Source organism: Papio anubis, chromosome 6, assembly GCF_008728515.1.
Source record: "Papio anubis isolate 15944 chromosome 6, Panubis1.0, whole genome shotgun sequence".
Classification (NCBI taxonomy): domain Eukaryota; kingdom Metazoa; phylum Chordata; class Mammalia; order Primates; family Cercopithecidae; genus Papio; species Papio anubis.
This window is the reverse complement of record NC_044981.1, coordinates 51,447,136-51,472,168: the sequence shown is the minus strand read 5'-3', so window position 1 is coordinate 51,472,168 and position 25,033 is coordinate 51,447,136. Positions and strand designations below refer to the sequence as shown.

Below are 25,033 nucleotides of genomic sequence, written 5' to 3'. Positions count from 1 at the left end.
AGTTCCAGCACTATCTGAAATGAAATTTCTGTAAAATGCTTTCATTGTTTTTAAAAAGTTAATCCAGATACTGCTGCCAGCTTTCCATAGTATTGATTTCTGTAATGTCCTAATAGAGTAAAGGAAGGACACTCCTGAAGTTAAAAAAAAAAAAAGCTTCTATGGCAGGATTTGCAGAGACCAGAAGAAAAAGGTTCCATAGCAAAAATTTTCTTCTGGTTATCTTTGGGTGTTTAATTTTATTTTTAAATTATCTGTGTATTCTAATTTTCTCACAACAAATATATATTGCTTTTGTATTTTAAAAAAAGACATTTTAAAAATATACAGAAAATGTAATCTGGAAAAAAGTTCCTTTTTCTAGTTCCAAGTTAAATAAGTGAAAGTCACTTTACTGCTTACAAAGAAATCTTTAAATTTGAACTTGGTATGCATCATCTGCAACAGATCATTCAGTCTAGGGATGCTGCAGAACAAAGGGATTCCTCAAATCTCACTTTCCTTAGGAATATATTTTTTGGCCGGGCGCGGTGGCTCAAGCCTGTAATCCCAGCACTTTGGGAGGCCGAGACGGGCGGATCACAAGGTCAGGAGATCGAGACCATCCTGGCTAACACAATGAAACCCCGTCTCTACTAAAAAATACAAAAAAATAGCCGGGCGAGGTGGTGGGCGCCTGTAGTCTCAGCTACTCGGGAGGCTGAGGAAGGAGAATGGCGTAAACCTGGGAGGCGGAGCTTGCAGTGAGCTGAGATCCGACCACTGCACTCCAGCCCGGGTGGAAGAGCGAGACTCCGTCTAAAAAAAAAAAAAAAAAAGGAATATATTTTTCTAGCTATATTTATGTCCTAATCATGTTCTATTTATTTGTATATCAAAAATAATAGTCATATCATGAAGAGCTACCTTATCTTAGGCAAGTTGCTTTTCTCCCTCTTTTCCAACTTGAAAAACACACTTCTCAGATTGCTACAGAAGGTCAAACTAAGAACTCTTTTTTTTTTTTTTTGAGACAGGGTCTTGCTCCTTCACCCAAGATGGTGCACAGTGGTGCAATCTTGGCTCACTGTAGCCTCAACCTCCTGGCTAAGAACAAGCTGGGACCACAGGTGTGCACCACCATGCTTTTTTTTTTTTTTTTTTTTTTTTTTTAATTTTTAGAAGAGATGAGGTCTTGCTATGTTGTCCAGGCTGATCTCAAACTCCTGACCTCAAGCAATCCTCCTGCCTTGGCCTCCCAAAGTGTTGGGATTATAGGTGTGAGTCACCACACCTGGCCAATTCTCTTCCTTCTATATGCACACTTGATGTATGGTTTTCACCTTTAACATAACATGTACTATCATTATTTTTTTGAGATAAGGTCTCACTGTGTTGCCCAGGCTGGAGTGGAATGGCATGATCTTGGCTCACTGCAACTTCCACTTCCCAGGCTCAGGCAATTCTCCTGCCTCAGCCTCCCAAGTAGCTGCGACTACAGGCATGCACCACTGTACTTGGCTAATTTTTTTTTTTTTTGTAGAAACGGTGTTTTGCCATGTTGCCCAGGCTGGTCTTGAACTCCTGAGCTCAGGTGATCTGCCTGTCTCCACCTCCCAAAGTGCTGGGATTACAGGCATAAGCCACCACGCCTGGTCTGTATTTACTTTTTAAAAAGCCTAACCCATACTGAATTGTGGGAACCTACAAAGCGTCTTTTAATGTCAATTAAAAGTAACAGTGGCTGCAGATATTGATTTCTGAAAGTACATGAGAAATTGTCTCTAACTATGGTTGAAACATCAAAACTAAATCTGAATCAGGTAGAGGTCTACCAGACACAAACTCTGAAATTAAACACTAATAGGACTGTTACTGGGAAGGGGGACTCCTTTGAGTAAAAAGGTAAGATACAATTTTCTTAGGTGGCTGGTGCTCTCTCCCAAGTTTCATACTGGAACAAGAGTCAGGCTCAGGTTTACATGATCCTCTACTATTCTTTTGTGAAGAATGACAACTGAGTCAGTTGGTTGAGCTTGAAGTGTTCCAGTCCTAAGGGATTCCACTCTCATTTAATGTCATATATTGGTAAGGTGCCTACATGAGGTCAGTGTTTGTGGCTACATATGAAGACCAATGATGAAATGAGGAAATTATATTTTTTCTTTTAATAAGAGACAGGGTCTTGCTATGTTGCCCATGCTGGACTCAAACTCCCAGACTCAAACTCCTGGGCTTAAGTTATCCTCCTGCATCAGCCTCCCAAATAGCTGGGACCACAGGTGCAAGCCACCACACCTGGCTAGGGGCAATTATTCTTAAAGTCTCTGCTGGCTATCTAGGACTCTTATTAAATATCCTGTTATTTTTAAAAGGCCATCCAAATGTATTTTCTTGAAAGAAGCATTTATTTATGATCTTTATTGGTAAAACAATTTCAAACAAATCCAGAACAGGTTCTCACACTTTGAGCCTTTAGTGCAAAAACATTATGCCATGCGGGAAATAAAATGCTTATCCAGTGGAGCTCTCCCCTGATGCATTTAAATATTAGGATGCTCAAGTAGAAGACGACTTATGTGACAGAAATCTGCTCATAAATCTGCTTGAAAAAGGGCATGATAAACTTCATATGAAGGTTTCTCACAACATAAATATGCTTAAGCAAATTAACTCCAACTTAATTTCAAAACACCCCAAGAATCGACTATCCCTTTAAATAAAAAAAATAATCAATTTATACTCTTCTTAAAAGAACTCCAACAATTTAAAATAAGTTCCAATTCCATATATATATATATACACATTTATAACTTAGGTGCTCTTTTGCGCTATATACTTTAATTCATGCAAAAGTGATACAGGACTGGACTTGAGGCTCTACAGAGGCCTTTCTGAGAAAGCTGTGTAGCTCCTTACTCTGGCGAAGAACAAGGGGGTGTACATTTTGTCAATCTCAAAAGCACTCACTGCAGTCTCACCAGTTGATCTGTAAAAACAAAGCACAAAATTACTAGTACGAGGAAATTTCAAGTCATTTAAAATCCTGTGTGGTTGGGGAAGGTTATTCTATGCTTTAGCCTTTTTTATTTTAATTCATCTTAGGAAATTCTATATAATATAGGCATACTGTAGAAAACTCAAAAAATTTAGAAATGTATACAGAAACATCACTCATAATTCCAACACCCAGATAGAGCCATATGAGGGATATTTTCTAGTGTTTCTTGAGATCAAAGTTAGTAATTTTGCTTTTTATTTCATTTAATTATTTGCATTTTCCCACACCATTATTTTTCAGAAAACATTTTTAGTGAGGATGATATTTCACTGTCTGCTTGTACCACAGTTTACTTAATTGGAGATTTAGATTGTGTCTACTATTTCTCAATTTAAAATTATGTTATTTTGATGTCCTTCAGAGACTCCTAAGAGTAGAATTTTTAAGTCAGAAGCTATAGACATTAGGTTCTTGTTAAAATATTTCAGAAAGAACTATATTCCTAGAATAGAATTTGATTATTTAACAATTGCATGATCAACAGCATAATTATAGGCATGGGGGAGGGAAAGTAGGTGGTAAGTTATGCTACCACTGCCTTTTATTCTTTTCCTTCTGACAGAAAGAGAAACAAAAGCAGAGAATTCAAGTGATTTTATAAATATTACAGGAAGTCAATGTGATAATTAGCAGCTACAAATAATGCCTATTGTAATGTCCTTTTTTCTCCTAAATAAATAATGTTTTTCTAATGGGTCAATATAAATTATAACCATCCATTGTTCATTTGCTTGGTTCTACTTCAGGGTTTGGTTTCTTTTTTTCTTTTTTGAGACAGGGTCTTGCTCTATCACCCAGGCTGGAGTGCAGTGGTATGATCATAGCTCACTGCAGCCTTGAACTCCTGGGCTCAAATGATCTTCCCACCTCAACCTCCAAATTAGCCGGGACTTCAAGGTGCATACCACCATGCCTGGCAAATATTTTTATTTTTTGTAGAGATAGGGTCACCCAGTTTTGCCCAGGCTGGTCTCAAACTCCTGGCCTCAAGTGATCCTCTTGCCTTGGCCTCTAAAAGTCCTGGAATTACAGGCATAAGCCTTCACACCTGCCCAGATTTCTTTCTTTGAAAAGTAGAAAAAAATTCCACAGCGTTACAGAGAGAAGCAAAAAGGAGATATAGTAGAATTGGTAGGCAAAAGTGAGAAAGAAAAATGTTCTGTTGTCAGGACCTTCCAAATGAGCGGGGAAAAGTTATTTGTAAAGTGGAAATGTGACACAGTTTTTAACAATGTGGTTAAGGTTGCAAAGAGGCTAATGAAAGCTGACCTCAAAACTTCTCTCTCAGAATTTTGGATTCAAGCAGAACGAAGAGCCTTCAGTCACGTACCAGTATTCTTTCAAATCGAACAAGAGCTAATTAACCTTAATAGCCACAGGACTTGATATTTCACTTCCTTTTTAAGTTTTATGTATTTCTGTATGGTGGCTCCTTTCTCACACCTCCCCTCTTCAGTTCACTGATTATGATGTACAGGTAAATGCTACTGCATAGAACAAAGAGTTTTAAATAGGAATTACCTAACAGATTTGGCTTTGGAATACCTGCGATCTTATTTTTTTAGTAGACTTACTTTCCCAACTACAATTTTATTAAATCAGTGTATAAGCCCTGAGGATAAAACAAAGGAAATAAAGCAAAAAATGGTAACTGAACTGTGGGAAAAGAAAAATGTGGTATTTTAAAATGGCTTTAAGTCATGCATGGACAGCTCACAGCTGACTAAGTACCATTCTCCCCATGGAATGCTACTTTTATTTCCAAAGTGGTGGTACCAATTCACATTCCAATGGGCACTATATGAGTGTTCCAGATGCTCTGCTTCCTCAAGCATGCTTAGTCTTTTTCATTTGGGCCATTTTCTTGGTTTGTAGTAGTTTGTAGTAGTATTGGTTTTAGTTTGTAATGTAACTCAGAGAAATTAGAAACATCTGAAATTCTTAAGCTGGATATGAAGTATACATTTATAGTGCAACCTTGTTATTTTTATTGCATTCACCTACTTGTAAGTAATGTGACAAGAATGATGTATCCAGATGAGTTTGTTGAACCTCTGGTGGCCACTGGAACATAGCTGTAGCCCCACATGAAAACTCTGATCTGCTTCTTGTACAGGGACACGACGAAAATATCTGTATTTATAGTCAAGTGGTTTCTGCAAAAGAAAAGATGCATAAACCTATAATGAAACCTTACCTCACTTCTACATTTATAGAAATATTATGCAACAGTGACACTAAAAGTAACATAATATTTGCATGCAGTAAAGAGTTGTTTTGAATATTACCAGAACATATGAGTGCTTTAAAAATTGTTAAATACTCTAAAAATATCAGGTTTCCCCCATCATCATCATCATCTCAGTTAATCATCACAATAACCTTATGTGTTAAATATGATTGCATTATTGCTATTTACTAGCTAAAAAAATGAAGATCCAGGGAGGTAAAACTACTATGTAACCAACGTTACATAGATGGGATGTAAAATTATTATCTCCTACCTTTAAGCCTAGTATTTCCTTCTACTGGAAAACACTTGGACATTTTTTAAGAGGGAAAGTGATAAATTGGTAGAAGATGTAGAAAAAGCACACAGTATAACTTATCTTTTGCAATAACAGTAAAATAAGTGAGCAAACAGCTGTGACAAGTTTCATTAGAATTATACTTCTGCAAATACTGCTGCTAAAACAAACAAAAAAAACCACTATGAATGTTTCATCATATTCTGAAGAGAAAATTGACATTCTACATGGGAGTTCCTAAACTCTTTTATTAGATAAAACCTAAGCAACTAAGGCCTTCCAAATTCCCAATTTTGACTTCAGGAAACCTGCAGTCACAGTCAAAGCAACTCTCTCTGTCTGCCCAGGCTCCAGGAACCCATCAGAGGGAACTGGGGATGCCAGCAACAGGCAGCCACAAGGTTATAGGACTCACAGATGAAATTCTGTCCTGTCTTGATATATGATGTTAGAGAAGGGGGGATTTCATACAAGAGAAATATCCTTCAAAAGCTGTATTAATTATAAAGGCAACAAGTAAATATTAATATTTATTTCAAATACCATACAACTGGCTTCTTGGGTACATATAACAATTTTTAACCAGGATTGAAAACATGCATATGGAGAAAGGTTGTGAAAAAATTAGGCTACCAATCTGTTAAGAGAATTTAAAGCACTCTAGAATGTCAGTAATCATATTTGCTTGGCATTTTTTTCCTTTTATAAGAGCAGGAAGAAAATTATCTGAAGTTACGTTATTTCCAGTAGAAACTAAAGTTCTAACAGTATCCTTATGGAAAGAATTAACTGTATGAGCTAATTTAGGAAGAAAAAATCCCTGTGATTCGAAATGAGCAGAGCCAAAAACATATTCAGGTATAATTTTACCAGTTATTTCACAAGAGATTTCAGCTTTACATTTTCATATATAAAAAACAAACTATCTGGTAAAAAACAAGCTGATCCAATAAAAAACCACATTTTAGAAAACTCTCCAGCTTTCTTCAGTGATTACTAGAAGTTAATATACATTTTATAATAATCAGACAGGGTTTCTTTGTCGTTCTAATCGAGAATGCTTGGATGAATAGGCTATTAAGGTAAGAAAACTATTAATTCCACCTCGTATACTCACTTCTTCTTTTTTCTTAGTTATTACAGCAAATACTTTGGTCTGATTGTCTGTGTCTTGTGACAAGCGATAGTGACCCAGTAGAATTGCATCAGTCCTTAAAAAAACCACAAATTGAATCTAAATCAGTTATTAAGTGGATTTAAGTAATCTAAGAAGTAACAAATTACAACAGTGTTTATTCTTGCTTGAAAAGAATCAGTTAAGATTGAGTAAACCTCAATTCCAAGGCTCCAAAGACCTACTGAAGTAGATTTTCTAAGGGAAAGCCCAGAAATTGGTATTTTTCCTAAGCCCCCGAATGACTGCTTTTAAAATCATCCAGTATTAAGTGAAGGAAGCACTGGGTTACTTTAATCTGCAAGCAACCATATAAAACGTAGACTGGATGGAAAGCCACTAAAAAAAAAAAAATATTACCTGGTATTCCTAGTTCTTAAACGGGGAACAATGGACTGAGGCTCTTCAGGGGTTGTCAACATCATCACATGGCCGTCAGGAAAGAATCTTATGTACCTATGTAATAAGAAAAAGAAGACCAAAACACAACCCACACACGAAGTATAAAATATGTCCTTACCTATCAGTACCTACACCTATTCATAGCTATGAAACCAACACTGAAATACCATGGGCTAAAGAACTGCTAAAACATTAAAACAAATATGACTGACTACCTGTTAGTCCAGCAACAAAGAACCAAAGATACTTTATCATCTTCCTCAGGGAAAACTGTTGAACTTCTAAGTTTTACTCATTGAATAAAAGTCAAATATTGTCTTATCAAAGTTCTGTGCTTTTTCAAAAGCACAATTTCAAACAAAGTGAGATCCACACACAATGGTTAACATGTCTATTTTTTTTCTAAATGCCAGTAATATTTGGCAAGCAATAAAATGGAATAAAAGCACAAGCTATTTGAAAAGGCAAATATACCCAGGGCAAAAGACAAGGAGAAATCTAAAAGAGGCCAGAAGAAATTCTGTAATTTATATTAGCCTATTGGTTTTTTGAGTGCAATTCTTATATTGTAGTACTAGATAAAAATACTGAGGGCCATTTTGTGGGTCAATTAAAAGCAACAAACAACAGATGTCCATTTAACTAATACATGGAGAGAGAGAATTTTCCACTCACTCAGTGTACTACAGTGGTACCTGTAATATTCCACTTGGTGCCAGGCTCTATAGAAACCATCAAGAGACTGTTCCCCTTGACGAATATATGTGGTTTTACTGATATACACTCCTATGAAAATAATTTTAAAAAGTTAAAAATTATAATATTAAGACATTTCCAGCATTATTTTACTGTGGTTTCCTTTAAACATGCTTACAGTACTCACATTCATCATGGAAAATTGAAATGGCATATTTATCAAAATCAGCATTACAGATCACTATTTCTGCTGAGTTCTACAGAATCCAACCTACCATCAAACCGAACACGAGGCCGTTCTAAAAACATCTCTCTCCAGGATGTGTACGGAACAAGTTTAATACAGCTTCTGCCCCAAACTTTCAAGCAGGCCAGACGCCATATTTCAGGGTCTCTAGGGAATAAAAGCACAATGTCAATAAAGACCATGTCCCTACACATAGACATAAATCTTTTTGCTATCAGCCATCTTCTATTTAGCAAGTATTTGTTGAACACCTGGGAGGCACTGTTCTGAGGAGAAACTAATGGACAAGACAAAGGCCCTGCTCTTTTACTGTGGGAAAGCAAATTGAGAGAAAAGCTTCTGGTAGTATGCTTAGTGCAAAAATCAACCAACAGACAAAGTAGAGTCAGCAGACAGAAATGATGCTGATGAGGAAATAGAGGCTATCTTAGATAGGGAAGCCAGGAAATGCCTCTCTGGGAAGGTGATCATAGTGATGGGGATAAGTATCTCAGGCAGCAGTCAGAGCACGTGCAAGGCCCTCAGGCAGAAGTGTGACTGGTGGGCTCGCCCAAGGGTCAGCAGGAGCACACAGCTGTGGCAAACAGGGCATTGTGCAGAGGGAACTATACAATGAGGCAGCTGGGGCAAGTGAGGTGGCATCATGTAGGCAGGAGTGGTTATTTACATGAGATGGATGCCACTGGAGGGTTCTGAACATAATTTACGCTTTTATTTTAGAAGATCACTCTGGTGGTTTATGGAGAATATGCTCTAGGCATATAAGAGTGGAAACAGGAAGACCAGGTAGGATGCCACTATGTAACCCAAACCAAACAGAACAGTGGCTGAGTCGGAAGGGTTGTTGCAGAAGCGGTAAAATGGTCAGACAGGAGATAAATTTTGAAAGGAGCACCAACAGGACTTTGTTTAAAAAATTAGTGCAGGGACTGGGCACGGTGGCTCATGCCTGTAATCCCACCACTTTAGGAGGCCGAGGCAGGTGGATCACGAGGTCAGGAGGTCGAGACCAACCTGGCCAGCATAGTGAAACCCCTTCTCTACTAAAAATACAAAAATTAGCCGGGCATGGTGGCAGGTGCCTATAGTCCCAGCTACTCAGGAGGCCGAGGCAGGAGAATTGCTTGAACCTGGGAGACGGAGGTTGCAGTGAGCCACGACTGCACCACTGCACTCCAGCCTAGGCGACAGGGTGAGACTCCGTCTCAAAACAAACAAACAAACCCCCCCCCCCAAAACTGACATGATTCTGCTTAACTAAAAATATTTTTAACTCCATCTCTAACTTAAAATATTCAGGGTTTGTTCATTTTGCTTTTTTAAAGTGATGAGGTCTCACTATGTTGTCCATGCTGGAGTGCAGAGACTATTCACAGGTATGATCCCACTACTGATCAGCATGGGAGTTCTGACCTGCTGCATTTCTAACCTGGGCTAGTTCACCCCTCCTTAGGTAACCTGGGGGTTCCCAGCTCCTGGGAGTTTACTACACTGATGCTGAACTTAATGTGGACACCCAGTCAGCATAGTGCACTAGAGCTCAGAACTCCTAGGCTCAAATAATCCTCCTGCCTTAACCTTTAGAACAGCTAGGACTACAGGCACGTGCACCACCACACCCAGCTAAGTATTCGGTTTTAAAGATGCAAAAACTAGCCTGGGCAATATAGCAAGACCCTGTCTCTTAAAAAAATTTTTTTTTAAATTAACCAGGGAAAAATACAAAATGAAAAAAAAAAAAAATTAAACAGGCATGGTGACACATGGCTGTAATTCCAGTTACTCAGGAGGCTAAGGCAGGAGGGTGGCTTGAGGCCAGGAGTTTGAGGCTGCGGTGAGCCATGATGGCATCACTGCACTCCAGCCTGGGCGATAGAACAAGACCTTGTCTTGTTCATTCATTCATAAATAAGTAAATGAAGCAAAAACTACTTATCAGTGTCAGATTGAAAACGATAAGTCCTCTCAAATTTATGTTAAAATGTGTATTTAAAACGTTTGCTTTTAAACAATTACTTTTATGATGACACATGAAGTTTTATTCCTGAATATTCGCTTAACCAATTCTTTTTTTGTTTTTAGGCTAGGCAAGTTAAGCAGTGGGAGTGGGGAAGGAACAAACAAATCTGTAACTGGTTATGATCAATTAGATGTAAACGACCACTGCACTCAGACCAACCCAATTCCTTCTTTATAGTATTTTCTCACATACAAATACAAGTTAATGGAATAACTATGAAAGTTGTCAAAATCAAAATGAAATCACTAATGTGAAGAAAATCCTGACAGAGCTGGGAAAGGCCATGAAAATAAGGTTCTCATGCTTGTATGCCTGATAACAAAAAAGACTACAAAAAATACAACCCTGCACAAAGGCCATTAAACCTTATACAAAAAATGCTTCTACAAGGACATCTGCCCAGCAAACTGCCTGTGCAAACTTGAACTGGCATTACCCTTGTTAATGATCTTTGTAGCCAAGGATAATTATTTCCCAAACAATTATGTAATCCTTCTCATTTTTTCCTTTAAAAACCTGCCTGCCTTTACCTCCCTGAATAAGCACATGGTTTACTATGGCATGTGTATTCCCATTGTGATGCTCTAATCCCAAATAATTTTTGGGAATTTGTTATTTAGGTGGTTTGTTATTTAGGTTGACATATCAAAGTGTCAGAAGTGGGATCTGAAAAGAGTATTACCTGAAGGAATCAGAGATTCTTAGAACCAGTGTGCAGTACTAACTTGAGTGCTCTGAGCACTCTACTTCCATGGCTTGCCTTTTCTGCCCTGGTGAATTTTCTCTCAGGCTGAGCCTCCTTCCTTTTGGTAGAGGCTTCTTGATATCATTTGGGATCTGGTTTGGATAAGGTCACCTTAATAAAGGACCATACATCCCTTTTTGAGATGATAAACTTTATGTATTTCCTGGTAAGTCCTTTCTGGTGTAAAGAAAAATGTCTTTTTAGATTGGGTATTCTTGGTTTCTACAGAATTTACATTCTGTTCACGTCTTCTGGTGAATTTACTTTTGATTTTGTCTGTGTACTCAGTTTAATATTTTGTTTGATCTGCAATGCCTGGGCTAAAATATTTGTGAACATCCTTATTTTGGCTTTTGATTTGGTTTGACTCTTTTCCCTTGCTTCTTCTGAAAATCTTCCACGAGCAAAAATAAAGATTCTGAATGGTGGGCACAAGATGGCTAACTAAAAACCACTAGGGCCAGGCACAGTGGCTCACACCTGTAATTCCTGCACTTTGGGAGACTGAGGTGGGCGGATCACATGGGGTTGGGAGTTAGAGACGAGCCTGGCCAAAATGGTGAAATCCTGTCTCTACTAGAAATACATAAATTAGCCAGGCGTGGTGGTGCATGCCTGTAATCTCAGCTTCTCGGGAGACTGAGGCAGGAGAATCGCCTGAACCCGGGAGGTGGAAGTTGCAATTAGCCAAGATCATGCCACTGTACTGCAGCCTGGGTGACAGAGTAAGACTGTCTCAAAAGAAAAAAGAAAAAAAAAAAAAAGACAAACCACTAGGGCAGTCACCACCACCTAAAACACAGGTCTAAACTCCCGACTTTCCCTGACAGGATTTGCAGAATTTTCTTTCCTCTCAAGAGAGTAATAAGAACAGAATGGGATTCTCAAATGTTAAAACATGCCAGGTTTTCTGGGATTCCAGCAGACTACATCTTACAGCCTATTCTTGTGCACATTTTTAAACTGATGAGCAAAATTACATCAAGAAAAATTTACAGCTCAAATTATCATCATTCAAAAACCTGCAACTATAGAATGTATTTGATCTAAGTTCTTTTTTTCTTTATACTTTGAAATCTGCTGACTTTTCCATTCATGTTGAGATAAAACTCACTGCTTATGACATGTTAGCCAAGATTAAATAAAGAAGAATTTTGTGTAATTTGAAGGTTATTTAAAGCCTATTTCAAAATATGGAATAAGAAACAAATCAGTCAGTAGGAGAGAGAGATGTGAAGAAAGTTACAAAGATATATTTTTGGTTAAAAAAAAGGTGAAAAAGAGAATAATTTTGTACACAAAAGAATCTTGTATGGTAGATTTTTGTCCTAAAGTAAAATGACTGGTTAAGAAAGAGGAAGGTATACAACCGAGCAGAAAGTCCAAGCATGTCATCAATGTAAGCTGTGATAAGGTTCATAAAAGATTTTGTGTGTGGTCAAGTTGGCTATAATTGAAGAGAATTGTTTACAAGTCTTTCTAAAGATTGAGCTTTGCTATTATAAATACACTAATACAAAACTAAAAAGCTTGGTCCTCTGTTAGAACAATAAGGTTTTCTTAAAGTATTAATTTGCTCTTAGTATTAATAAAACTGAAAGAGGTTTTGATTTTAAATTCTAAAATCTGTTGAACAGCCATCTGCAAAACTACAGTTTCTATTTCTTCCTGGGATCTAATTAATTTCCCTAGTTCCAGGTTGGAAATGCTGTCTTTTCCACTCAGAATGGTAATTTCACTTCTCAAGGTAAAATTGTTCTTTCTGAAACTTCTCAGATTTATATCAGAAGTTCAACTTTTGCTGTACCCCTCCTGCACATGATTTGCAGGTCATACACCATTGCCTTCTGTTCTTTCTACCCTTGAAAAAGTGTATCTTTTTGCTTGGCTAGGGTGATAACGCTCTCCTTCAACCTTTTTGTCAGCTCCACTTAATTTTTTCCCTCCAGTTCTCACTCTGCTGTTAATAGCCTGACACTGAAATGTTTATCTTTTTTTTTTTTTTTTTTTGAGATACGCTTTCACTCTGTCATCTTGGCTGGAGTGCAGTGGCATGATCATGGTTTATTGCAGTCTTGAACTCCTGGGCTCGGGTGATCCTCCTGCTTCAGCCTCCTGAGCAGCTGGGACCGCAGGTACACAAACCATGTCCAGCTAATTTTTCTATTTTATCATAGACATGGGGTTTCACCATGTTGCTCAGGCTGGTCTCGAACTCCTGGGCCCAACCCATCAATCCACATCAGCCTCCCAAATTGCTAGGATTATAGGTGTGAGCCACTGCACCTTTTTTTTTTTTTTTTGAGACAGGGTCTCACTCCATCACTCAGGCTGTTGTGGCGTGATCATAGCTCACTGCAGCCAGGCTCCAGCCATCTTCCTGCCTCAGCCTCCCAAGTAGCTAGGCGTGCACCATCACACCTGGGTAATTTTTTTGTTTTAGTAGAGATGTTGTCTAGGTTGGTCTTGAACTCCTGAGCTGAAGCAATCCTCCCACCTTGGCCTCCCAAGGTGCTGGGATTACAGGCATGAGTGACCATGTCCGGCCTGAAATGTTTAGTTTAAGGTCTAGAAGAGCAATGTTTTCCTCCAACATAACTTGATTCTGTACTTTTGGCTTTACATAGTATCTGAATTATTCCATGTAACCAGGAAACTTCCTATGCTATTTAAGAGCAAGTTACTAGTTTTCTCGTTTATATTCCTCTCTAATGTAGAAACGTAACCCTGGACACTTCCTGTCCCTAATTAAATTCAAGTACCCTTTTTATCAGGTTTAACTTCCAAGTTACCTAAATAGGTTTCCCACAAGGAGAAGCAAATACCCTACAAAAGGTATTTCTTTATCTTCTTGGCAACTGGCCTAAAAAAAAATTTAATGTTTTATCAATATAACACCTGTGTTTTATTAGGTTTTTGGTTACTTAGGAAAACTGAGCTTTAAAAGGATTAACGCTTTTACATCCATGTAACTTTCTGCATTGCTTTTAAGATCTTTTGATTATCAGTATGGTTAAATGAGTAACTTCACAGTAGCCAGCAATTTTGTTTTGATCAAATGTTTTGAACCTTTGACATCTCTGGCAGGTTTCCCCAGAATCAAGATCCTAAATTAAGGCCTTCCAATCTAAAAATAACTTTGAGATTTTCTTTTTCTTTTTTTTTTTTTGAGATGGATTTTCGCTCTTGTTGCTTAGGCTGGAGTGCAATGGTGCGGTCTCAGCTCACTGCAACCTCCGCTGGGTTCAAGCAATTCTCCTGCCTCAGCCTCCCGAGTAGCTGGGATTACAGGCATGCACCACTACGCCCAGCTAATTTTGTGTTTTTAGTAAAGAAGGGGTTTCTCCATGTTCGTCAGGCTCGTCTCAAACTCCTGACCTCAGGTAATCCGTCTGCCTTGTCCTCCCAAAGTGCTGGGATGACAGGTGTGAGCCACCACACCCAGCCAACTTTGGGATTTTCTAGTTGGGCTCCTGGAAAGCCTCAAAGAATGTATCTCTCATCCTGTAGATATAGCAAATGATTAACCTCACTTGGTAAATTGTATAGGAGGCACTGCTAAATAGTAAGTATTAGATCTTCTTTCAGTTACATTTATGGGTATGTTATTGATATAAATGTTTCAAAAACTATGTAAACTCATAAAAATCTAGTATGCTATTAGTTATAAATTTCTATTATATCAAAAATTTTCTAAAGTTGTATTTGTATAGATGTTATTAATGTGAGTATTCTAAAGATTTGATGAAATTTATATAAAAGTCTGATAGTCCTGATGTGACACTGTCAGTCATGATTCTGGTTATCTTAAAATGCTACATGTACTAAAAATAACTACATTTCCTTGTCAACTGAGAACTTTCACCAAATTTTACATGGCTATTCTAAGTTTTTGTCATCACAATTATTATTCTGAATTCCCTAAAAACATTTGCAATCAGCTACAGTCCAAAGCTGCTGTTCATGGAAAAGACTCTAGCAGTACTCTTCAACAAAGATTTCTGGTAACTTTAAGATCAATGGACTAAATAAAAATTTCCAGAACTCTAATAAATTCATGAGTTCATAGAACTGCTAATAAAGATCAAGCAGCAAAACAAAAAATTACATAAAATTGATGTAAATTATGAAGAGAATGTCTTTATGATGTTAGTAGACTTTGGTGAACAAAGGTGGAACCATTTGCTTTTTCTCCCTACTTGATTTCTCCAAAATTCAGAAACGACTCATATTATTTTTATTTATATAAGTTCAATAAAAATCTACTCTCTTTATATGAGGATACAATTAGAAACATTAGTTATATTACCAAGGCTTTGACTGAAAATGCCATATTTAAGAATGTGCATAAAACATCTGGCTTCAAGAGTTCTCAGCCTTATCCTGAGTAAAACCTGTCACTTCCCAGCAGGCCCAAGAACCTTAAGACCCTAAGTGAAGTCTAAAGTCTACCTGTCTTTGACTTCCTAACCTCAAGAGATTTTTAAATCTGAAATTCCTATATGATCAATGTAGGAAAAAAAATTCTTAAAAAAAAAAAACTACAATATACCTGTTGTTATCCACACGTACACTGGACTGTTTCATGAATTCTCCCAGTTTCCTTCAGGATTGGACCGCAACACTCCAACTAAAAACAAAAACTTCTGCTCCTAAAGCCCTATAAGCTGAAACTATTCAAAGTTTAAGAAACAAGTCTCATGCCTGATCTATGAGCCACACAACAATATCATGACCAGAGACATTCAAACATAAACTAGGAGGAGAAGCTGATGTTTTTGTGAAAGCTGCAGACAGCTTTTCCCATGACACCAGAACCATTTCATAATAAGACTTTTACCTCCATTTAATGCTACTTTTTTCACTTGACAGGATAATGGTGTAATTGAAATTTCATAATCAATAGCTTCTGCTGGTAACTTAACAGAACCTAACCCAAGAAATCCTTTAGTATTCATTGGTTAAAAAAGAAAATATCTGTGCTATCACTAGTACTACATGCTGTACCTAGATAAATCCCTCTGATAAAGCTGAGACCCATGTACACAAAATAAGAAAACAGATCGCATGATTACACGGTCTCACCTAATCCCCTGTGGTCACTGATCTACTCAATTAGTCGTTTTTAAGCCTAGGTTCATGGCTCAAAACCATTATGCAAATTGGAATTATATATTACTATTAACTTTGTATCTGTTACTTGTTAAATTTCTGCAGAAGTATCACACCTAACAATAATGCTGGCCCAGCATTTTGAGTAACAAAAGACTATGGAACAGACAAAAATCAAACTTAATAATGGAATCCAGGTAGACACAGCCTGAGAGTCATTCCCTTCAAACGTCCCTTCTTGCCCAAATGCAGCTTAAAAGGGTTTTGACACGGACTCCTAGTCGTTAATCTTTCTCCCCAACATGGGATGAGATTAGCAACCAGGATCCGTCTATCCTGGTACTATGGGATGTCAAAACCTAACTACAGGATGACTGATCAGAGAAAGATACTGATCAAAAGGGGAAAATGCGAAAGTTGTTAAAATAAAAATGGAGTCACTAATGTTAAGAAAACCCTTACAAAGAGAGCTGCGGAAGGCCATGAAGAGAAGGTTCTCAGGCTTCTATAATAAGTATGGTTAACAAAAAAGACTATAAAAAACACAACTTTGCACAAAGGCCATCACAACCTTACACAAAAAATATTTTTGCTGCAAGGACATCTGCCCAAGAAACTGCCTGTCCAATCTCAGACTGGCGTCACCCTTGTTACTGATCTTTGTAGTCAAGGATTACTTCAAAACAATTATGTAATCCTCATTTTTTCCTTTAAAAACCTTTGTTTCCCTGAATAGTTTAATATGGCATGTGTATTCCCATTGCAATGTATTATTCTCAAATAAATTTCTTTTAGAGAGTCTCTCTGCTTGTTATTTACGTTGACACAACAGTGCTGGAGACCCTAGTGGCAATCCACTAGGTGTTTAATAGGTACTTGTTAAATAGACAGCACACAGAATTGTGAAAAAGAGTCTTCAAGAAATTCAAACATTTTATGAAAACTACAAGATTCCAAATGGAATTAATTTAAAAATAATGCATCTGAATTTTAAGAACAAAAGTTATTTTTAAAAATTCTATATAAGGACTAAGTATATATTTTTATATAAGGTGCCCATGACAGACTAGTCTCAAATGACCTTATATTAAACTAGAATTATTCTTTGCATAGCAAAAAAATTTTTTTTTAACTTTTTAGTTTCAGGAGTACATGTGCAGGTTGGTTCTATGGATCAATTGTGTGTCATGGGGGTTTAGTGTATATGTTATTTTGTCATCCAGGCAATAAGCATAGTACCCAATAGGTATTTCTGATCCTCACACTCCTCTCACCCTCCACCCTCAAGTAGGCCCCAGTATCTATTGTTCCCTTGTTTGTGTCAATGTGTGCCTAGACATTTAGCTCCCATTTATAAGTGAGAACATGCGGTGTTTGGTTTTCTATCCCTATGTTAATTCACTTAGGATAATGGCCCCTAGCTTCATCTATGTTGCTGCAAAGAATATTATCTCTTTTTTTGAGACAAGGTCTCACTTTGTCAGGTTGGAATGCAGTGGCATGAACATGGCTCAACTCACTGCAGCCTCGACCTTCTGGCTCAAGCAATCCTCCCACCTCAGTCCCCCAAGTAACTGGGACTATAGGCGCACGCCCCCATGCCCAGCTAACTTTCATATTTTTTGTACAGACGGGGTTTCACCATGTTGCCCAGGCTGGTCTCAAACTCCTGAGCTCAACTAATCCTCCCACCTTGGCTTCCCAAAGTGCTGGGATCACACATATGAGCCACCACATCCGGCCTGCAAAAGTTATTATCTCATTCTTTTTTATGGGTTTGTAGTATTCCCTGGCATGTATGTACCACATTTTCTTTATCCTGTCTACTGCTGATGGGCGTTTAGGCTGAGTCCAGGTCAGCCTATTGTGAATAGTGCTGCAACGAACATACATGTGCATGTGTCTTTATGGCAGAATGATTTATATTTCTTTGGGTATATGCCCAATAATGGGATCGCTGGGGTCAAATGGTAGTTTCTCTCCTTTTTTTTTTTTTTTGAGACGGAGTGTCATTCAGTCGCCCAGGCTGGAGTGCAGTGGCACTATCTCGGCTCACTGCAAGCTCCGCCTCCCGGGTTCATGCCTCCGCTTCATCAGCCGCTGGGACTAGCAGGCGTATGCCGCCAGGCCTGGCTATTTTTTTGTATTTTTAGTAGAGACGGAGTTTCACCGTGTTAGCCAGGATGGTCTCGATCTTGTGCCCTCATGATCCTCCCCGCCTTGGCCTCCCAAAGTGCTGGGATTACAGGTGTTAGCCACCGCGGCTGGCCGGTAGTTTCTCTTTTAAGTTCTTTGAGGAATCGCCAAACTTGCTTTTACAGTGACTGAACTAGTTTACATTCCCACCAACAGCACAGAAGCATTCCCTTCTCTCAGCAGCCTCACCAGCATCTGTTTATTTTTAATAATAGCCATTCTGACTGGTGCGAGATATCTCATTGTGATTTTGATTTGCATTTCTCTAATTAGTGATGCTGAGAATTCTTTCACACACTTGTTTGTCACATATATATCTTTTGAAAAGTGTTCACGTCCTTTGCCCACTTTTTTTTTTTTTTGAGATGGAGTCTCGGTCTGTTGCCCAGGCTGGAGTGCAGTGGCGCGATCTGGGCTCACTGCAAGCTCTGCCTCCCAGGTTCACGCCATTCTCCTGCTTCAGCCTCCCGAGCAGCTGGGACTACAGGCGCCCGCCATCTCACCTGGCTAATTTTTTTTTTTTTTTTTGTATTTTTTAGTAGAGACGGGGTTTCACTGTGTTAGCAAGGATGGTCTCGATCTCCTGACCTCGTGATCTGCCCGTCTCGGCCTCCCAAAGTGCTGGGATTACAGGCTTGAGCCACCGCGCCCGGCCTGCCCACTTTTTAATGGGGTTGTTTTTTGCTTGTGAATTTAACTTCCTTATAAATTTTATTTATTCTTTTTTTTTTTTTGAGACAGAGTCTTGCTCTGTCCCCCAGGCTGGACACACCCAGTTGCTGGCACAACTGCAATCTCCGTCTCCTGGGTTCAAGCAACTCTCCTACCTTAGCCTCCCAAGTAGCAGGAACTACAGACTCATGCCACCACGCCCGGCTAATTTTTGTATTTTTAGTAGAGATGGGGTTTCACCATGTTGGCCAGGCTGATCTCAAACTCCTGACCTCAGGTGATCTGTCCGCCTTGGCCTAAGGGTTTTTATATAGTTTTAGGTTTTACATTTAAGTCTTTAATCCATCTTGATTTGATTTCTGTGTATTGTGTAAGGAAAGGATCCAGTTTCTACCTTCTGCACATGGCTAGCCAGTTATCTCAGCACCATTTATTGAATAAAGTCCTTTCCCACACATAGAAAAATTTTCAAAATATAGAATAACTTTTAATGAGCCACAAGAAAATTCGAGTGCTGTTTTATTCTAAACCATTACCACAATGGATTTACAGTTACTATAAAGATGACTTGAATATATTTTTCTAATATAATTCTTTTTCCCAAATCAGTTAGGCTGGCATGCAAACCCTATGGAAGCAGTATGGGTTACTACATCTGTCCTATATATTATTCTATACCCTAGAAACCCAGCATATTCTAGCCTTTAAATTCTAAGTTATTTGAGAAAATTAAGTACAGCTTAGCAAAACTTGTTTATTCTAAGCTTTAACTCAGAATACCAATCAAGTAATTTTATCAAAATTGGCAAAGGAGCATCTTTCTTTTCACCATTGCCTGAGTTGTTTAAAAAACAAAAACAAAACTTAGTACCTGGCACAGATGTAGAATCCTCTGCATACCAGCGACAACTGCTCCAATGATCTGAGGTCCAAGTCACTAGACACCACCCATCGGAAGATGTACATCAAGACCTCCATTGGCAGCACTGCAAAAGAAAATCAGCCTTCAGCGACTCTTCTGTATGTCATTCTGTTGGCACAACCACATTCCCAGTACATTTATACCTTCCTAGAAATTTATAAATGACACCCTCTGTATTGCTCAGAGCTGAAGCATGAGTGTATTTAGCTACTCAATAATAATAATGAATGGTTCTTAACATCAAGACATAAATATCTTTGTTTTTTCAGTATAGATCTAAAACTACTTTTTATAAAACACTATTTTCCCTCATACCAGATGTATTAAATGTTTTACAAAAATAATCTACTGTGTGTGATCCACATTGCATCTATTAACACTAGTTATTTTCATCTCCTTGAAAACTTTCAATTGTCCTCCTCTGAAAAAGCCCCGAGCCAAACAATATTTAACATATTAAAAATACATTAATTTCTTTCTTTTTGTTTTGAGACAGAGTCTTGCTGTGTTGCCCAGGCTGGAGTACAGTGGCGCAATCTCAGGTCACTGCAGCCTCTGCCTCCTGGGTTCAAGTAATTCTCGGCCTCAGCCTCCCAAGTAGCTGGGACTACCAGTATGCGCCACCACGCCCAGCTGATTTTTGTATTTTTAGTAAAGGTGGGGTTTCACCATGTTGGCCAGGCTTGTCTTGAACTCCTGGCCTCAAGTGATCCTCCCACCTCAGCCTCCCAAAGTGCTGAGATTACAGGTGAGGCATGAGCCACCATGCCCAGCCAAAAATACATTAATTACTAAACATTCAGCCTGTCTTAGGACAATTGTCCAACATGGTTGAAATGCTTCATGATACCAGTATTCCTCCAGTTTTCTTAGGGCTACCTCAACAACTCAGACTTACCCTGTTAGATCTTTACTGAAAAAGGTATGGCATCCTTAAACAACAGCATTACAAACTGTTCTGCTTTAGATTTTAAAACAGCTTACTAGTGGGTTGGGTGTGGTGCCTCATGCCTGTAATCCCAGCACTTTCAGAGGCCGAGGCCGGCGGATCATGAAGTCAGGAGTTCGAGACCAGCCTGGCCAACATAGTGAAACCCTGTCTTTACTAAAGATACAAAAAATTAGCAGGGCGTGGTGGCACACGCCTGTAATCCCAGCTACTTGGGAGGCTGAGGCAGGAGAATCGCTTGAACCCGGAAGGCAGAGGTTGCAGTGAGCCAAGATTGCACCATTGCACTCCAGCGTGGGTGACAGGGTGAGACTCTGTCCCAAAAAAATACAAAACAAAACCACAAAACAGCTTAATAGTATATGCAAATGATAATTATAACTAGATCTTCCATCATATTCTGAACTAAAGCAGCAGTTATCTGGCAAATTATCTGACCTTATAAATTTGGAAATCTTTAATCTAAGGTTAAGATATTTCTAACTAAGTTACAAAAAACAAGTATTCACACCTGATATATGAGTCTGACTGCTCTCAAGCTCAGGCTGACACAGTTTGAGCACAGACTCCTGAAATGTGAGTTGCTGCTGGAAGTAGGACAAGAGATCTGCCATTTTGCTATCATCATCATTATCTTCAATGCTGAAAAAAGGAAGGTGAATAAATTAAGTGCCTCAGTCTATAAGCGTATAGTTTAGAACTGATTTTTCATAGCATTTTCAAATTTGCTTTACAAAAAGTCACCTAAAGCTTATTCAACATGTGATACATTTTTAAATGTGATGAATTTCTCCTGCCTTACAAAGGAATACCATATCAGTTTTTCAAAGAAAAAAGCTTCAGTAATTATCATCCAGAAAGAATTAGAATTTTTGGATACAGGTGTTGAGATTTAACTAATTTTATTGTAAAGTAGAGATTTTATGAGTTAGTGAAAACTTTCAAATGATTTCAAAAATCTTAACGTAATATGTTCTTTAACCTTAATTTATTCTAACTGGATAAAAACCAAATCTACAGATGTCATCTGAGGTATTTACTTGCCAAGGGTTTTCTAACAGATTTGCCTTATCAGCCTACCTTCAGAGAGGAAAATACCTACTTTCAAAACATCTTAGGGTTCACAAATCATCTATCAATATATGCAAATGTGTAGTGAAGGGTGCTAGAAAAAAGTCTGAGCTTTCTATTTTTACTGAAGGTAAACCTTAAAGATGATCAGACTTACAAAGAGGATTGGATGAAGGCGAAGTTAGAAAACCAGGAAGTTTCAAGTGATGCAGACTTAAAAAAAAAAAAAACACGAAGGGCATTTTATAATACAACAAAATATAAGTGTGGTTGAGGCTAGATGGACTCAATGGCTATTCTACAAACATGTTACAGGAAAAAAAAAAAAGGCAAACTTTTAGGGCTTATCAGATCTTATTTAAAAAAAAAAAGATGAATCCTTAAAGAACTTTCGTAGCCTCTGGGTTTGTATAAAAAATGGGAAAGAAAAGAAATGCCTCTTTAATATTTTAATACAATCTTTCTTAACAGCATCTGGCACATATTTACAAAACTGGCGAAGAGCTGAATCTAAACAACTCTACCCAAATATAAAGAAGGTTTAGAAAAAACCCAAGTGATTCATTTTAAGTATGAACTATCTCACACTGTTAACTCTGATTTGGTGAACAATATTATTAGCTGAAAATTTAAACACTTCTATTAATATTGACCTCGTTGGGATGTTTTTAATATGACTTATTCAAAGCTTAAGTGTTAATACCATATGCAGTTAAAAAACATTGGCAATAAGCATATGTTATCAATAAAGGTGACAATTATTTCACGACAGAGGGAATATATTAATAGCTAATATTTCATTACCAAAACTTTTTTCTCTGTACTATTTTTAACCTGACATTCTCTCATTGGTACAGACCCCCTTCCCTTCTAATATCAGCAAGTTGAGTTTTGGGAGACAGTGGAATTAAACCAAAACAATTTTATAATTGTCTTGCAAATAGCTTCAAAAGTATTGCCTTAAAAATATGTTTTCTTGATCTTTATCCACACAAAACCAACGCTACTTCATGGCTTTGATGCAAGTGGCAACTATATAATTGAAATATGATTTCTTTTAGGAATATATTAGCACCTGTGTTTTTAAATAAATGTTAGAGTTTTAATGTTCTACTAAAAAACATTAAGAGAATAATAACGACTTTTATAGTTCAGCATTTTCCTAATAAAATTAGAAGCCTTTTTTAAAATGTAAAATTTCAAATATATACAAAAGGAAACTAGTGTAATAAAATCCCATGAACCCATCACTCAATTTTAACCATTATTAACATTTTGCCAAATTTAGCCTAATTACATTTTAAAACTTTCTACTTAAAATAGGTTTCAGAAAGTTGAAATGTGTCCTTTAATTTACTCCTTTCAGTAACTACTGCTTTTATTTTTTTAAACCGTTTTCATTTTATTATTTTTGTATCTGTTTAAAAGGTGCATTTCCATGTCTTAATCTTTCAATTTCTCTAATTAAAAAATTTCTACAACTTTATAAACAAAGATATACTAAAGAGTATAGAGCTTAACAGAATTAGCACCATCTTATGTTAAGAGTCAACAGGACAAAGATGCTTAACTTTAACAAACTCTATGCATTACTGTCTATCAAATTATATACGCACTAGCTGTTTCCAACGCCATCACCATCTGGAGACCGGGTGTAAGTAATCTTGAACTCTATATCAGGTACAAGTTGCATAGCCCTACGATAAAACTTGATGGCTAAAAGAAGAAATAAAGCTAAATTAGCTATGACCACATATTTTTGTCATTTCCTTTGATTACCCTTAACTGTGGTTTAATTTGGTAACTTTCTCTACAATCAGCCAAATTCTGTTTTTCTACATGCAACAGTAGTTCAGTGACACAAAACTATTTCCAAACCTTACTGCTCAGAAACAAACTTTTCCCTAAACTTTAGATGTTGTATTTTACTCTTATATATTAGCCCTTCCCATCTTTTTCCTCACCCTCTTATGTATCATGATTTTTAAATAGTTGTCTTTCTTTGGGCTCTGAAGATGCAATTGCTATAGCCAACAAAAATACTTCTTTTTTTTTTAAGACAGGGTCTCACTCTGTTGTCCAGGCTGGAGTGCAGTTGGCATGATCTCGGCTCACTGCAGACTCCACCTCCCAGGCTCAAGTGATTCTCCCACTTGTCTCTTGAGTAGCTAGGGCTACAGGCATGCATCAGTCAGCACTCTCAGCTAATTTTTAAATTTTTTGTAGAGACAATGTCTTGCCATGTTGTCCAGGCTAGTCTTGAACTCCTGGATTCAAGCGATCCTCCTGCCTCAGCCTGCCAAAGTGCTGAGATTAGAGGCATCAGCTACCATGCTTGGCCAAAAACACTTCTAAGCAAACTTTTCTAAGACACAAAGTTGAGGAAAATTAAATGCTTCCTACTGGGTGGAATAAATAATAGTTTTTTTGTTTGTTTAATTATCCTTTAAATTTAACTTCCTTTAGCCCAGCTGCCTCTTATTTACATAAGCAATCTTCAAAACTTATTTTTTACAAATCTAGACAAGTAGTTTAGAGCTGTAATATTCACTAACTCTCCCCACAGAGATACACCAGTAGAACTTGGAGCTGTAGAGGCTGACTAGTTCTTTTTACCTACAAAGAAGTTTATAATTCAATATATTCTGCCATGTTCTATTATTCTGGATGAATTACCATACACTAAGTGGAGATGCGAATTTCACAAACCAATGAAGGCTGCACAGGGACTTGACCAATTGGGCCTTTCTAAAAATCTAAAGAAAATTATCACTAGAAGAAACTTGCACATAAATGCAGTAACTCTGAATGATGTAACGTTTGGGGCATTTTCAAATGATTCAAGCACAAGAATTTTTCCTATGCCTCAATTATTATCTTTGCTATCACAAAATGAAAGCATAGTTACAAACTTAATATGGTAAATAGTCCTATCACTTTATTTACACATTTCTATTGGGTTAATAAAAGACACAAAGCTGACACATATTACCACATATTTCTGTTAGTAATATGTAAATTGGAACTTAGAAAGAAAAACATGTATTTTTTCCTCAATTTATCCTTTATATTCCCATCCTCTGAAGTAATTTTCACCTATAAAAAGAGCATATTGTAAAATGAACAATATTAAATACTATATTAATGAAGAAAAACTAAAGTTAAATGTAAAAAAAAAAGTTATTTTGCTTATCCTACCAATATGATGATGTTTCCCAGCAATATTTTTTTGCAAAAAGACAGGTTATATAGAAAAACA

General features: G+C 37.5%; 1 protein-coding gene across 3 annotated transcripts in view; it reads right to left on the bottom strand.

Moving 5' to 3' along the window:
- Positions 1-2,368: 2,368 nt before the first annotated feature.
- Positions 2,369-25,033, bottom strand: part of FBXO9 (F-box protein 9) — a 37,253-nt gene continuing 14,588 nt past the window's right edge. For 2 of the 3 annotated variants that reach the window (XM_009205383.4, XM_009205384.4), the window contains 9 exons: positions 23,391-23,490; positions 21,215-21,345; positions 19,704-19,818; positions 8,116-8,234; positions 7,840-7,930; positions 7,103-7,198; positions 6,686-6,779; positions 5,045-5,196; positions 2,799-2,968 (listed from right to left, as the gene is read on the bottom strand). In XM_009205383.4, the coding sequence (XP_009203647.1) occupies positions 2,860-2,968; positions 5,045-5,196; positions 6,686-6,779; positions 7,103-7,198; positions 7,840-7,930; positions 8,116-8,234; positions 19,704-19,818; positions 21,215-21,345; positions 23,391-23,490 (1,007 nt within the window). In that variant the 3' untranslated portion in view covers positions 2,799-2,859. Of the gene's footprint in view, positions 2,969-5,044; positions 5,197-6,685; positions 6,780-7,102; positions 7,199-7,839; positions 7,931-8,115; positions 8,235-19,703; positions 19,819-21,214; positions 21,346-23,390; positions 23,491-25,033 lie in introns of all 3 variants that reach the window. The other variant, XM_009205382.3, reaches the window with a different exon arrangement.